At 37.8% G+C, this 15,239-nt stretch overlaps 2 protein-coding genes and 2 pseudogenes across 5 annotated transcripts; 3 read left to right on the top strand and 1 right to left on the bottom strand.

Moving 5' to 3' along the window:
• Positions 1-493: 493 nt before the first annotated feature.
• Positions 494-9,629, top strand: LOC117632308 (F-box/LRR-repeat protein 3-like). Of its 4 annotated transcripts, none has more exons than XR_004586454.1 (9): positions 494-1,272; positions 2,253-2,378; positions 2,681-2,785; positions 2,871-3,264; positions 3,369-3,498; positions 3,984-4,278; positions 4,361-4,612; positions 5,075-5,252; positions 8,786-9,629. XR_004586454.1 is itself a non-coding variant. In XM_034365748.1 (8 exons), exons 1-8 carry the CDS (start codon positions 631-633, stop codon positions 5,132-5,134), a joined length of 2,004 nt encoding a protein of 667 aa, XP_034221639.1. In that variant the 5' UTR covers positions 494-630; the 3' UTR covers positions 5,135-5,390. The 4 variants fall into 4 exon arrangements, 1 of the variants encoding a protein (XP_034221639.1); XR_004586456.1 differs by lacking the exon at positions 8,786-9,629 and adding an exon at positions 5,568-6,213; XR_004586455.1 differs by lacking the exon at positions 8,786-9,629 and adding an exon at positions 5,523-6,213.
• Positions 5,564-6,091, bottom strand: LOC117629730 (annotated as a pseudogene).
• On the top strand, positions 8,566-9,626 carry LOC117629729 (annotated as a pseudogene).
• A 1,480-nt stretch (positions 9,630-11,109) lies between the features above and the next one.
• LOC117629725 (wound-induced protein 1-like) lies at positions 11,110-11,643 on the top strand. Its single transcript, XM_034362304.1, has one exon. It carries the CDS (start codon positions 11,110-11,112, stop codon positions 11,605-11,607), a length of 498 nt encoding a protein of 165 aa, XP_034218195.1. The 3' UTR covers positions 11,608-11,643.
• Positions 11,644-15,239: the final 3,596 nt, after the last annotated feature.

The following is a 15,239-nucleotide window of genomic DNA, read 5'->3' as shown; positions in this document are numbered from 1 at the left end:
TATAAAAGCACTTCTGTTTATAAAAGCGCTTTTATTAGAAGTTCGTCAAAAATTTTACTGAAAATCCAACTAGCTGCTAGTACGTACTTCTCCTTAAAACGCTTTTGTGACTCAAAATCATTTTTTTGCCATATAATATCAGAAGCGCTTTTGGTTATTAAGAAATACTTTTAGGGTTCGTTTGTGAGTAATTTTAAATATACTAATAATCATTTTTACTTCTCCTCATAAGTGATTTTAGCCCTCCTCTCCCATGATCAATTCCAAACATATCCTTAATCCTTTCAAAACACTCAAAAAAGAGAAAATTATTAGAACATGCATGCGTTTTTCTAAAAGCTGATTATTCGTAACGAAATTGTAGGCCAAGTAGTTAAAAATATTTACCTATGTACCAAAGGTCCTAGGTTCGATTTCCCCCTTTCCACTATCTCTTGTAGAGAAAAAAGAACTTACTGATTATTCAATAGTGCCACGAGGTTACTATTGTAATTTCGCAGGCAGCTCTTCTTCCCTCTCTCTCTCTCTCTCTCTCTCCCTCCAAATCCACCGTTTTTCTGTTATACAGTTAGTTACCTCTACCTCAAAACTCTTCTAAACTTGGGACACCAGACCATAGCCACCATATCCATGAAGAAGCTCAACAACTGCAGCAACATGGCCAACCCATTTGATATCTTCACCAATGAGATCATCCACACCATCCTCGACCATCTAAACGACGACCCATTTGCCAAAAAGTCCTTCTCTCTTGTCTGCAAGTCCTTCTACTTCATCGAGCGTCTTCACCGCAAATCCCTCAAGCCCCTTCGCTCTGAGCTCCTATGTAAAACCCTCAATCGCTACCCTTCAATTTCTCACCTCGACCTATCTCTCTGTCCAAGTGTCGACGACCCATCACTCACCTCACTCTCTGTTTCATGGAAATCGACGCTCCGTTCGATCAATCTCTCGCGCTCCAGAGACTTTACCAGCATTGGGTTGCTGCGATTGGCCACCAACTGCTCTTCTCTGGTCGAGATTGACTTGTCCAACGGCACTGAGTTGACTGACTCGGCGGCCAAAGCGATCGCAGAGGCTAAGAGCTTGGAGAGGCTGATTTTGGCGAGGTGTAAATTGATTACGGATATTGGGATTGGGTGTGTGGCTGTTGGGTGTAAGAAGCTGAGATTGCTTTGCTTGAGGTGGTGCTTACGTGTCACTGATTTGGGTGTTGGGTTGATCGCTATGAAATGCAAGGAACTTCGGAGTTTGGATCTCTCTTGTTTGCGGGTAGGTTTTTCTTTGTCTCTGTCTCTCTCTGCATTTTTCTGGGAGCTATTTTCATTTGCATTTGATGATGTTTATAGCTCCATTGAGCTAGTGATTGACTAAAAATTAGTTATTATTGAACGGTTCAAAAAAAAAAAAGAAAAAAAAAGTCTTGTGCTTTCCTACATTTTCCAAGCATTTTGGGATTTATGTCTGTTAAATGCTGATTGACCAGACTTCAGTTGGGTAAATTTGATTTTAATATTGTTTTTGCTACAATTTTTCACTTTCAACTCTGGTCAGTATGCCTACCCAAATGATATGGCGTTGAAGCTCAAGTTTGGGATTTGGTGATCTGAACTGTGCTGTTCTTCTAGGTGTTGATGTTAAGTTATTGTTTTTCTGGTTTGGTGCATTGGTTCTGTTCACTATGGTGTTTTTTTTAAATATTTATTTATAGCTTGGTGGGATGTAAAGGGTTTTGCTTTCTTGTATCAGCTTGCACTTTCGTTATCAGATTCATAATATGGTTTCCTGAAAAGTCATCTCAGATGCTTTATGTAATATAAGAAACATTATCCCAACCTACAATGTGATTACAATTTTTATGTAGGTCTCATGACATATTTCTTCCATTCCTTGAGATTAACTTTATATGTTTCTTCAATGATATTCCAGAGAGTGTATGATTCTTTAAAGGAGTAAAATTTTCTTGCTGGATCATTAATAACAAAAAGTTGCTAGCAGTGAAAGGCCAACCCATTAACACAAAAACCAACTGTAGATACTTTTCGTCAACATTGTTGGCTATGCTGTCTAATTACTTGACCACTGTCTTGTTGGTGAATTTGATTTGTTGGTGTAGGGTGACATATTTAACCCATGTAAGCATGAATAAAACTAGGTAGAAATGCATTTCACATGTTCCAAACCTCTTTCCGGTTCCATTTTACTTTTCTTTTTTTATCAACGTGAAATTAAATCTATGCTTTTCTCTGTAGATCACAGAAAAATGCCTCCCACATATCCTGCAATTACAACATCTTGAAGATTTAATTCTTGAAGGATGCCTTGGAATTGATGATGAAGGCCTTGTGACCCTTAAGCATAGTTGCAAGTCCCTCAAGGTACATTTCATTTGCTTCCTGATGTTTTACATAAGTTCCCATAACTTTAAGACACTTATTTTTAGCAATATACGAGGGTTTTACTTGACCAAAGGGAATCATATTTTTCCACCATGCCCAATTTTCTCAGACTTGATGGTGAATGCCCATTTCATAAAACTCTTATATTTTATCAAAATTCTATCAGAAATCATAAGAGCCACATTCCAATTATCTCCGCTGGTTATTCACTAATTCAGAAATCTTAGCTGACGCTGGCTCATTTCAACCGTATGTGTCTTTACTAATTTCCTCTTCTGCAGATGCTTAATTTGTCAAAATGTCAGAATGTTAGCCATGTGGGTTTGTCTTCTCTGACAAATGGTGCTGAACACCTGAAGCAGCTTGTCTTAGCATATGGTCCTTTGGTGAGTCTGAAACCCAGTATCGTAATAACCCAAGCAATGAACTCTATACTTACACTCTTTTCTGATGCTCTTAATCTTGTTTTAGGTCACCACTGACCTAGGAAAATGCCTACTGAATTATTCGAGGTTGAAATCGATTAGCTTAGATGGCTGTTTAGTTACATGTTCTGGGACAAAATCCATTGGAAGTTGGTGTGCCTCACTGAGAGAGCTGAGTTTAAGTAAGTGCTTGGGAGTTACAGATGAGTGTGTCTCCTTCCTCGTGCAAGCCCATAGAGAGTTGCAGAAATTAGACATCACCTGCTGTCGCAAAATAACTTCTGCCTCTATAGATTGCATAACAAAATCATGCACCTTTCTCACTTCCCTCAGGATGGAATCGTGTAGCCTGGTTTCTGAAGATGCTTTTCTGTTGATTGGACAGCGTTGCCAATTCTTGGAGGAATTGGATGTCACAGATAACGAAATCAACAATGAAGGTTTACCTTGAATCTAACCTCTCTTTTGTGTGTAACTTACCTAACTTTTCTTTTCCCATGTAATCTTCTATCTGTTAATAATTGATATTCCTTCATTTGTTTAGGCTTAAAGTCTATCTCAGGATGTTCCAAACTTTGTAGTCTAAAACTGGGGATTTGCTTGAATATTACTGATGATGGACTTACCCACATTGGAAGTGGCTGTCCAAAGCTTGAGGAGCTTGATTTGTACAGGTTGGTCGCTTTAGAGATCTCTAGATATTCTGTTCATTTCTTTTACATCTGAATCAATTGACTGCCACATGTATGGGGTGTTCTATCATTTGTTGAATTCAATGATCACTTAAAGAACCTAGAAATTACATTCCTGTATGTAGAAAAAGAAAGGTAGGGGGTGGAGGATGGCCTTGCATTGATAATTTCTGAGACAAGATAGTGTATAATGATATACTTAAAAGAAAAGGAAACTGGATCTCATGCTGGCCTCATTATCAAATATCTATTTCCCACCTCCAATTCCGCAAGTTGCTGCAGATCTACATATCACCAGTATTGGGTGGAAATTACATTTGTTTAGTAGTTTCTCCCAAATTACTTTGGCATCTGCTGCTAAGTTCTCTGAAAGAATAATGCTACATCAAACCTTATTGTACCTGTTATAACTTTCACCTCTGATAACAATCTTATTGGGTTTTCTTTCCTCTCTTTTTTCCCTTCAGGTGCTTGGGAATAACTGATGTGGGCATTGCAAAAATTGCTTGCGGATGTCCTACCATGGAGATGATTAACATTGCTTATAATGATAAAATTACAGATTCTTCATTAATATCATTGTCACAGTGTTTGAGGTTAAAGATACTTGAAATTAGAGGATGTCCTAGTGTTTCAACAGTGGGTCTTTCAGCTATTGCTGGGGCATGTAGGCAACTTGAAGTTCTGGACATAAAAAAGTGCGTCAACATCAATGATAATGGAATGCTTGCACTTGGTCAATCTTGCCAAAACCTCAGACAGGTAATTTCTCTTTCCACTCTCCGTCTGGATCATTAAAGTTGATGCCAAACTAAGACCAGGGGTTCATTTCTTCATGTGGCAGATAAACTTGTCATATTGTTCAGTTACGGATGTTGGGCTCTTATCTCTTGCCAGTACCAACCGCCTGCAGAACATGACTATTTTGCACTTGACGGGATTGACCCCAAACGGCCTTGCAGCTGCCCTATTGGCATGTGGAGGCCTAACAAAAGTCAAGCTTCACACATCCTTGAAACCATTGCTTCCAAAATATATCTTTGGGTACATGGAAGGCCGTGGTTGTGTGTTTCATTGGAGAGACAAAGCATTCCAGGTACTTTAATTCTTTCCATCCGAGTGCAGCTTCATCATGTCATGCTAATATCAATTATTATGAAATTTAGTTGGCGAGAAATAAAACTTGCCTCCCACATGATTTCCAGGGTATGCATTGAATAAGGATGACATATATAATAACAATGGAAGTAAAAACAAGTCTGGTCATAATTTTAGAAATCTTTCCTCTGACAAGTTTTTCCTCATATCGATTTCCTTATAGTTCCCTTCCTGCTTTGGTTATTATCAATGATGGTTAAATGATAGGTGAAAGCATGCAATCAGCTGAAGTCATTGATGCATTGATTCCTTAGTAATTATCAAGTGTCTTGTGTTGGACGTGGTAGAATAACTGAGCTTGCCAGAGAATCATGATTGATAGGCAGTAGATCACCTGGAAGATTGTAGGGATTTCCCTTACGCCAATTTGTTAAACTGTCGTTTTATGTCTTGTTTTCAGAAGGAAATAGATCCAAATGGATGGCAACTGCATGCTGGAATGTCTCCTGAAGCTGCGTAGATTGGGAAGAAAAAGTGAAAACCACACATGTATAGTGCTTATAACAATGAGTCAATGACCATTAACGACATATCAAGACGCTTCCAATTTGCTCAATTCTCCCAATACCCCAAAACAGGTTAGCATTCCTCTGTTGTTGTTTGGCACGTTGAAGGGGTGCTGCAAAAATACAAGTATATGTGTATTTGTTTTGTTCAATTAGAGATGCTGGCTTCATGCTGTAACCTGCATGAACCGACCGCCTTAAACTTGACTATATCTTGCATTTGTTATTCTTTCCAGTTCTGCTGCATATCAAACATAGAACATTATCTAGCTAATCTAGTCTTATGTTAGAGCCAACAAGACACCATTAGTTTTATTTTATTAATCCAATCTTGCATGCAAGACAAGAGAAGATCGATACTGGATATAACATGGCAGACTGTTTCAGTCTGCCGGGTACACATGAGCAGGCAAATGAGGCTTTGCAAGTGCAAGCAGAGGCTTAGCGAGGCTGAGCTCATTCTTTTACTCGGTGAGGTCAATTCTGGACTCAGTGGGTGGCACATTCCAACTAAACCCATGAAGAAGCCTAGCAAATAACATGACAGTCTTTGAAGTGCCAAGTGCAGTCGTTACGCAGCCACACATTCCAGTGCTGAATCATATGAAGCGGAGCTCTGTCTCTGTGAGCAAGACCGCAGACGATCATCTTCCTTGTGATGGCGTTCGGGCATAAACTTGAGAGGTTCATCCCAGGCTTTAGTGTTGCGGCCAAGTCATGGGTGGCTAAGCAGCACATGGCTTCCCTTGGGGATGAAGTAATTGGCAACTGTCGTGTTGGAGAATGGATACGTGGGGGACATTAAAGGGTGCAATGGGGTGGAGGCGAAAGGCCTTTCTAGCACAAGCCTTGACATAGTTGAGCTGTGACAAGTCTGACTCTTGGACTAGTCTTTCCCTGCCAACCACCATCCAATTCTTGTGTTGCAAAATATTTCTGTTAAATTCATTTACGTATATGATAAAGAAAAAAAGAAAAGAAATCCATGCACACGCAATAATTAGCAAGATATAACGGGACATCCGCATTGGAGATTAAATTATATGCACATGAATGTTACACTAATATCTCAAAATATATATCTGAGAATTCGGTACTAATTAGGTTTGACCTATATTGAAAATCAAACTCTACAAGAAACAATGCTCCATTTGGATGGAGGGATTTCAAAGAAGGGATTCGGATTTGAGAATAAAGCTAAATTTGCTACAGAAACAAGAACCATATTAGATTGAAGGTATTTAGAATCACTAGATGTAGTATATTTGAAATAGATTTGAAATGACTACATGCTAGGAATCATTTGAAATTCATTTATCTTATTCCTTCATTTTTTGTCCAAAACTTGGCATGTATGAATTGTACTAGTCTAAACAAGCAAGTTTATACATTATAATGTCATCTCAATCAATGGATTTGAAATCATTCCATCCACATGGAGCCTAAGGCTTTAGGGGTGAAAAAAGAAATCGTAAAGAAACGAAAATGAGATTCATCATATGTGACATTAGAAAAACTTCATCACAGATTCTCGCTTTATGTGACAAATTTTGAGGCAAAAGACCCTGTTTTCTAGAGGGAGGGAGAGAGAGAGAGGGAGTCACCGTTACTTGAGCTTTGATTTCTTCTTTCTTCTAGTGACAGTAGTGGCTCCCCAGAACTGGCATCTTTCAATGAGACTAGAATGTCAAGCGAGTCCTCTGGGTCCTTTTTCCCGTAACCAGCTTTCTCTTGTTGAACCCTCTCTTCAATTAGAGGGTCATGGTATTTCCTTGTAATCTCAATGGCCTCCTTTTTTATCTTCTAATGGCCACCCAGGTCAAGCCCTCTCGGCATGTAATCTGATGCACACAATGAATAGATGTATTTGAGCAGAGTGGAAATGCTAACAGGCCGGCATAAGTTGCATCTTGTTTCTCCAAGAACTTGCGGCTGAGTTTCGGACAAGTGACAGGGAATACATGAACATTTCCGAGGCGGAAGCATGTGATATTGATCTTACGGGGGGAACGAAATCAAAGAATATATAGACTCGTAGAGACCCTCTATGTAGTGGTCTATCTAGGGCGATCGATCTACATCTTTCCCCATAGCCCAGGGGCTGTGTTTCGATCTCCTAAATCCTTGACAGACAAATGTAAACATTGTCTTTGCTGTTGTTGGGAATGAACGAACGCACAGCCGATCTGTCACCCAACCTACTTAAACAACCTCAAAGGCTTGGCCCCGTCCCGTTTGGAGAATGACCCTTATGGCACGGCTTAGTCAGTTATTATCGCAGTTCAGATAAGATTCGGACCGCCACTTCTCTGAAAACATGGTTCTGTTGCTTGAACTTCTTAACGCCTGGATTGTCTGATCAAATATGTGAAGGCGATTGTAATGAGAAGAAGCAAGAAGGGGAGGCAGAATAGCTTCGAGGGAAATAAGGCAATGGCAACCATGACTGACTCTGCTTTTTTTGTTGTTGTTGTTGTTGTTGAGAATTAGCGATAGATACATTGCATTGGAGAGGGGGCATTCATCCTGGGATTCGAACAGATGACCAAAGGGGGGAAGGGGGAGGGACTCACCACAAAGGTGAACCCCTCGGTCGACTGACTGTGGTTTAGAGAACAAAGCTGATCACCCAAGTTTTTCTGAGACTTGTATAGAAACCCTACTAGTAAGTACTAAAAGGACTGGCAAGTAGTAACCTTTGGTTTTTTGGTAACTTTTTAAACCACTTACTTTAGTTACGGTGCATACAGTTACTGTCTAAGAGTCGGTTGAGGTTGACTATTTGGTTTTTTCATGATAAAAAAACATGTGTGTGTTAATAATTTAGTTGACCATACATCTTTTCACGTGATCAGTCAAAAGTTCTTATTATTTTGTTACTGCTAGCTAGAGAGGTTTTGTAAGGTATCCGATGGCCTTGTACGAACATTAAAACTTCCTCTGGTCTATTTTTATCTAATCATGCACTTTAATTAAGCTCTTTTATCTTGTTGTGATACAAGCAATATTGGAGGGCGAAACATGACCTCATATGCAAATGTAAAATTTTCAAGATGCATATGGGTTATAAAATTTATTTATTTTATTTAAAAAAAGGTATTAGATGATCATATAGACCTCCTACTTGCAACTTGCTTTTACCAATAATCACGTGTACAAGCGATGCATGAATTGTTACAGATACATTCAAATTATAATACATACATATGTTTAGAATTGTGTTTTAGTTTAGCATATTCATAGCAATGTATCGATACCGAAGGTTATCTTTCTCTCGCATTTTCTTTTCTTATATTCCTTTTGTCTTTGAACTTTTCTTATTCTCTTAAAATATTAATGTAGGCTGGCTAGCTCTTCCGAGTAATAGAACATTTATTATTAGTTAATGGGGAACAGAACGGCAATAGCAATCGATGTTTGTTTTAAATTTGTCAAACTGTAAGTCTAATTATGATGAAGACTTTTAGTGCGTTATCTTTTTTTTTATTTTTTTGACACCGGGATATGAGAGATAGGAGATTCGAACACAATACCTCAAGTGCACGGATAACTTGCTTTAGTGTGTTGTATCTTGATTATATGTTTATTGGTTTATTCTTGTACAGGTTGGAGGGAAAAGTAGCAATTGTAACAGGCGGTGCGAGAGGAATTGGAGAGGCAACAGTGAGGCTCTTCGTAAAAAATGGAGCCAAGGTAGCCATTGCAGATATTGAGGATACAAGTGGTACCATTTTAGCGAACGAATTGTACACTTCAGCGATATATGTACATTGCGATGTAAGCTTAGAAGACGACATCAAAAACTTGATCAACAAACCATCTCCCATTATGGCCGATTAGACATTCTCTTCAACAATGCCGGAGTCCTTGGAAATCAATCGAAAAACAAGAGCATCACCAACTTTGATGCCCGCGAATTTGATCACATTATGCGTGTCAATACTAGAGGAGCTGCCTTGGGGATGAAGCATGCAGCTATTCATGGTGCCTAGAAGAAGTGGGTGCATCATATCCACAGCTAGTGTAGCCGGTGCCATGGGAGGCCTTGGACCTCATGCTTATACAGCCTCAAAGCATGCCATTGTAGGTCTAACAAAGAACACGGCTTCTGAGCTTGGTCAATATGGGATTCGAGTTCGTTGTATTTCTCCTTTTGGGGTAGCTACTTCCATGCTAATCGATGCTCGGAGCGGTCACTAGGAAGATGGCGAAGGCATGGATTTTGGATCGTCACCTTGTGAGGAAGATGTGGAAAAGATAGAAGAGCTTGTGAAAGGCCTGGCCAATCTAAAAGGTGCTACTCTAAAAGCTAAAGATATAGCCGAGGCTGCTCTTTTTCTTGCAAGTGATGAATCAAAGTATGTGAGTGGTCATAACCTTGTTGTAGATGGTGGTTATTCTACCTCAAAGAATTGCGTGGGTTTGTAAAGATCGATCAATTGGATATATTCGATTGAAATTTGTAAGTAAATGCTTGAAATTTATATGATATTACAAGAAAGCAACAATTGAACCTTTACATGCCATGAATTTTTATTGTTAAGAGTCCTTGCCTTTATATAGATTCATGTCTTTATAGTCTATGTTATGCTACGTTCGCTTGGTTGTCTCTTTACTTTCTCTTCATGGCCTCATGCCATGGTGCCGTTCTTCTTTAACGGACGTGGTACACGTGTTATAATATAAGTAGATATTTATTGATACTATTCCTTAAAAAAAAAAGGAAAATAAACAATGTTCTCCACTCATATTATAACACGTGTACAAAATATACCATGTAACCATACTACCGTAGTATTCTATAATTTCTCCAAGCATTATTTTATTTATTGTAACCGATCACTACAGCATTATTATAATAAACCGAAAGTTAAATTTATTTATGTATTTATGAAGAAAGTAAATAAATTGACAAGACACATCGCAAAAGTAAATAAATTGACAAGACACATCGCAAAAGTAAATAAATTGACAAGACACGTCTCTCTAATATTTTCACTTAAAGTCATGAGAAATGAGCTTAGGGACATAATTGATTACGTTTGTGAACACTAGTTTTGCTTCAAGGTGTTAACTGCACAGCTAGTAACTGTGATCAATTTTGCATCAGTTTTGACCTAACATGGATGATGCATTTGCATATTGTTTGTTACTTTCCTTTCGTTTTCTTCTAAATACACGTGATTCGTTTAGGGCCAGCTAAAATATATAATATATAATAAAAAAACATAATCGCTTTTACAAATAATATATAGAAAATTTCCCCCCTTTGATTCCACCTAATTTCTAACGTGAATTATTTCTTTTAATTATATCTGCTTTCATACTAGCATTCTTGGCTTTCCCGAAGGGTTGTTTATTAAATTAATTAATTAAACTTTTCATCTATTGCAACTCAATTTTGAGCTTTGTTTGTATTTGGCACCAGATACATACCTCCCCAGATTAGCATATTCTTTAGCAATATAATTAGATAAAACTACTAATTTAAGGACCTCATGCACATCTTGTTTATAGAGAAATGTTAACGTTAGCGAATTAGCTGATTAACTATAATCGTTGATGAGTGTAAGAATCATAATTAGCCGGCGATACCAATTAACGATTCAAACTCATCCGCGTATCTGACTGATTGAGCTAGTTATATAATATATATATATATATATAAATATATATATTTGAAACATCAAGACTATTGGATCTCCAGGTCATGAAAATAAACATTTTGATTTCAAATTTTATTTGAATTGCTGGGCCATAGTGTAAGTTGTACCAAAACCCTCCAAGTGCCCACCCCAGCTGCTCCTATATATAAATATGTCCCATGCACTCCTTCAAGTTACACCACCAACCAAAATATATAACAAACACTAAACTTCAACTTTTAGCTAGCTATAGCCTTCCCTAGTTCGTCCTGAAATTCCTGAAAATGGGGATTGATCAGGATGAAATCTCCACGGAAACCACGACTCTCGGGGAATTATTAGTGGCGGAAAACATCGGATCCCGACACAGAAAAGTTGTCAAGGCGCTCTACAAGGCCTTGGCACTGAAAGACACTAGTACCACCTCAAAGCTCGTGGCTCCGGATCTTGAGTGGTGGTTCCATGGACCGCGGCATTGCCAGCACATGATGAGGATGCTGACCGGAGAATCGAGACACGTGGAGTTCAAGTTCAGGCCTCGGAGCATCACGCCCGTTGGTGACCGAGTGGTGGCGGAGGGATGGGAAGGATCGAAGGCGTACTGGGCGCATGTGTGGAGCGTCAAGGAAGGGATGATCACTCAGTTGCGTGAGTATTTCAACACGTGGGTGACGGTGATTGTTGGGAATTCAGAAGTTGAGGATGAGATGATGAAGCTGTGGCAGAGTGATCCTAGGGAGCGGTCTCAACGCTCATTGCCAGATATTGTACTAGCGATATGATCATATATAATAATCGTTTTAGGAAATTTGAGATTTTCTCTTTGAACTCAAATTTCTCTTACCTTTAGCTATGATACTTTTTTAGTTAAAAGCGCGAGGACTAGAATCCAACTAAGTAAATTTCCTAATCAAACTTGATGTTAATTTAGGATTTGTATTATTTATGAAGGGATATTATTAAGTTAAGTTCATTGACATATGTTGGAATGGAATGATATATATGTCTTGCCTATTTGCCTGTAAATAACTGTTTTTCAGAAAGAATTCTTTTTATTTTAGAAATTCAGATATGTAAGTTGAAGTACATCAACTCTTTTTTAAAAAATCCTGCAGCCAATTATTTCGTTCTTCCTTCTCTCTTTTCTTGTTTCTTTTAAACATATATCTTCATACTTTGTAAGCACTCTACGGTGCTTGTTAGTGAAGACTATATAAGTTGGTGGCGGCAAGATTGAAGGAGGAGGTGGAAAGGCTAGGCAAGAGGTGGAGAGTCTGTAGAAGGAGATGGTTGTTGGTGATGAACTTAGATTGCTCTGTTAGCAATCTATACGGATGACTAATCCCAGCCATAAGGAGGAGGTGGAAGACATAGTAATAGGCTTTAATCATGATTTTTTCACCTATAATAGTTGGAGTTTGAGAAGGATTTTTCATGAGTTTTAGCTCAATTTACAAGTAGAAAGAAAGAGAGGGAGAGAGGATGATTCTGAAAGAGAAAAGGAAGAAAGAAAGACGTTTTGAGCTTTGTAAAAGGAAGGCCTAAGAGTAAGAGCTTTTATGGTTTTGGGTGTCCTTAGTAAATTCTTTAGTTTTCAACTTGAATTCCAATACTTTATAGTTTATATCATGTTTTGATCTGAAATTAGAACCTTCTCATATCATTTTTGTGTTTTCAATTTGATTCTCTGTTTTTAAAGAAAATCAACAGAATTTCAGTTGCAGGTTTATAGTGCAGATTTCAGATTTTTTAACCTCTCTTCCGACTCAATTTTATTTCATTACAAAGCTTCTTTTAGAAAAATAATTCCACAACATTGAAGAAGCTTTCAAAAGCTTTAAATCAACTATTTATAAGAAAATTTTCATGGAGAGATTTGAGGGGTTAAAGTCAGATATGAACATGGCCTATTGTTAAACTCGAGTAAAATTTTGGGCAAAGTTTCTTGCTCGTACCTGTTACTTTAATTCATGATTTCTTTCGTTCCAGAACTCGGTTTTTAACAAATTTTACATGCTTGTAAAGCTGATTCTTCAAGCTTTAAAATGACTATTCATTTGTAATTTTTTATTGATATATGATAAGCCCAAAAGTTGTTCAAAGTTGTCCATTTAAACTGTTATAAAGACCAATTTTTGAATGAGATGATGACCAGTCATCTTTAATTACAATATTCTAAATATTTTCTTTTTATATTTTATATTTTCGGTGATCAGATTTAGATTCAAGGAATAGGAGTGATGCACTTGTATTTTATACTGGAATAGACAAGTGCATCAATTCAATACCAAGTATAAAATATAAGTGCATCCATTTTTTTCGGGGTTTGAAATAGACAAGTGCATCAATTCAATACAAAGTTGAGACATCCAAGAAGACCAAAACTAAATAATAAAGTGAAGAAAGGCCACAACACTTATTTTACAAACATAAATTAAGTCATATCATTTCACATATATCTCACATACGCGCATATATATATATATAGTTATTCTCTCATCTGGATGTCAACATTATTATCGTGCGAATTCTATTATAAACAGAGAAAAAAATATAGAAGGATAATTAAAAATACATGACGTCCGCACGATAATAAATATATATATATATATACGTGTGTTTTCCAAATGTTCCCAAGCACATATAATAACGTTCCAAGAACTAGACAGACAAGACCCACAAAACACATATAATTCATCAGATAATTAAGCCAACGTTGTTGCATGCTAATTACTTATTGTTCTTGGGCTTTTTAAACTCTTTCTTAAGCAAATTTTAAAGAGCTTATTAGATCATAATTATAGCATTTTGCTAGTTACAGTGCCAAAACGAGGCCAGGCACAGACCCATTATCCGCTAACTTACTTTGCCACACACTCTGGCAATTGCTTGACTGTGACCTAATTTCGGGTGACGATAACCGGGTGACTGTGACGGACGTGTTGTAATATTCCCTGACCTGGGTAATTATCCCGTCCGTCACGGTCCATGCATGCACCCACGACACCGAACGACAATCGTCGAATCCTTCAACCAGCACCATTGACCCGAACGCGACGATGGAGAGCGGGACGAACTTGAATGACGGGTCGTATGGTGACGCACCGGTGAGCAGGCTGTTCAAATGCTGGTGGGTTGGTGGGCCATGGAACCACCACTCGAGATAGGGTGCGAGGAGGAGGTGGACGACATCAACGTCGTTGGAGGTCAAGGCTCCGTAGAGAGCCTTCACGGTCGTTTTGTTTCGTGCTTCTTCTGCATCTTCTCCCTCCTGCAGACATGGTTGAAAGTTTGCCAGGTCTAGAGACTGGATCTGGAAGCTGTGCGTTTCACCTGGGAATGTTGGATTTGAATTTTGAATAAGTTCGATGGGATTTGGTGATTATATAGGGGCAAAAAAGCTGGTGAGTGGGAGTTGGACGGTTGCATTGCATGAAGTAAAATTGTGGAAAACGACGTAGGATTAATTGGGGCCTGCAAGGTCAAGCCACTAAACTCTCATTAATTAGAATTTCATTAGGTCCAAAGGCCAGTTTCTCTGGTGTCAAAATTTTCAATCTCTTTTGTTAAATTAGTGATAATGTTTGCTGCAACATGTTTTTCGAATTTGGACCTCTCCCTATATTGTAAAGAAGTACCATTAGGCAGATATGAGCTTAGTCAAGTTAGTTAGAGCGAATATGCTCACAACTTTGCACCCAAGTTCAAATTCCCTTCTCCGTAGTTTAGATTAAATGAAAATGAAAAGAAATAAAAAGAACAATAATCCTATTTGTAGTACCACATTTATTGACCACCTCTCTAATAGAGATCGGCATCACCAATGTATGTGAGATCCACCTGTATTAGAGAGATAGTCAACAATGTGATCAGTAAATATTGTCCAAATAACAACACCCAAAAAAAAAAAAAATACCATTAAATTACGACTAGTTGATATCTCAATTCATTCCTTGAAGAGCATGAAGATATTATTTATGCTTATATAAACTCAAATAACAAAAATTTATGGATTTAGATTAATCAGCTTTTTGCCATTTATGATTAATAGTCGGTTATGGATGTGATGTGAGACCGAAAGTCATAAAATGTACTTACTCATTCGTGATAACGATGGCTCTTATATCATGAGTAGTTTAATTAAGATCTAACAGAGGTAACCAATAACCATCGATGACTCATAATACATATGGACCAACCAAAATATTACTCTAAGTTCTAATCCACCATTTGTTTTCTGTCAATTTTCATGGTCTTCCACATATATATGAAGGGATTTTTTTTTAAAAATATTTATTTTATTTTTAAAAGTAACTTAAAGTTTAGGCCACACACTCGCAATCATTTTGAACACCAAAATTGCATTAGCAATAAAAAATGATAATAATTGCTGCATTTACCTGAAAGTCACTAG

Source organism: Prunus dulcis, chromosome 6, assembly GCF_902201215.1.
Source record: "Prunus dulcis chromosome 6, ALMONDv2, whole genome shotgun sequence".
NCBI classification, from domain to species: domain Eukaryota; kingdom Viridiplantae; phylum Streptophyta; class Magnoliopsida; order Rosales; family Rosaceae; genus Prunus; species Prunus dulcis.
This window is presented reverse-complemented; position numbering and strand designations above follow the sequence as displayed.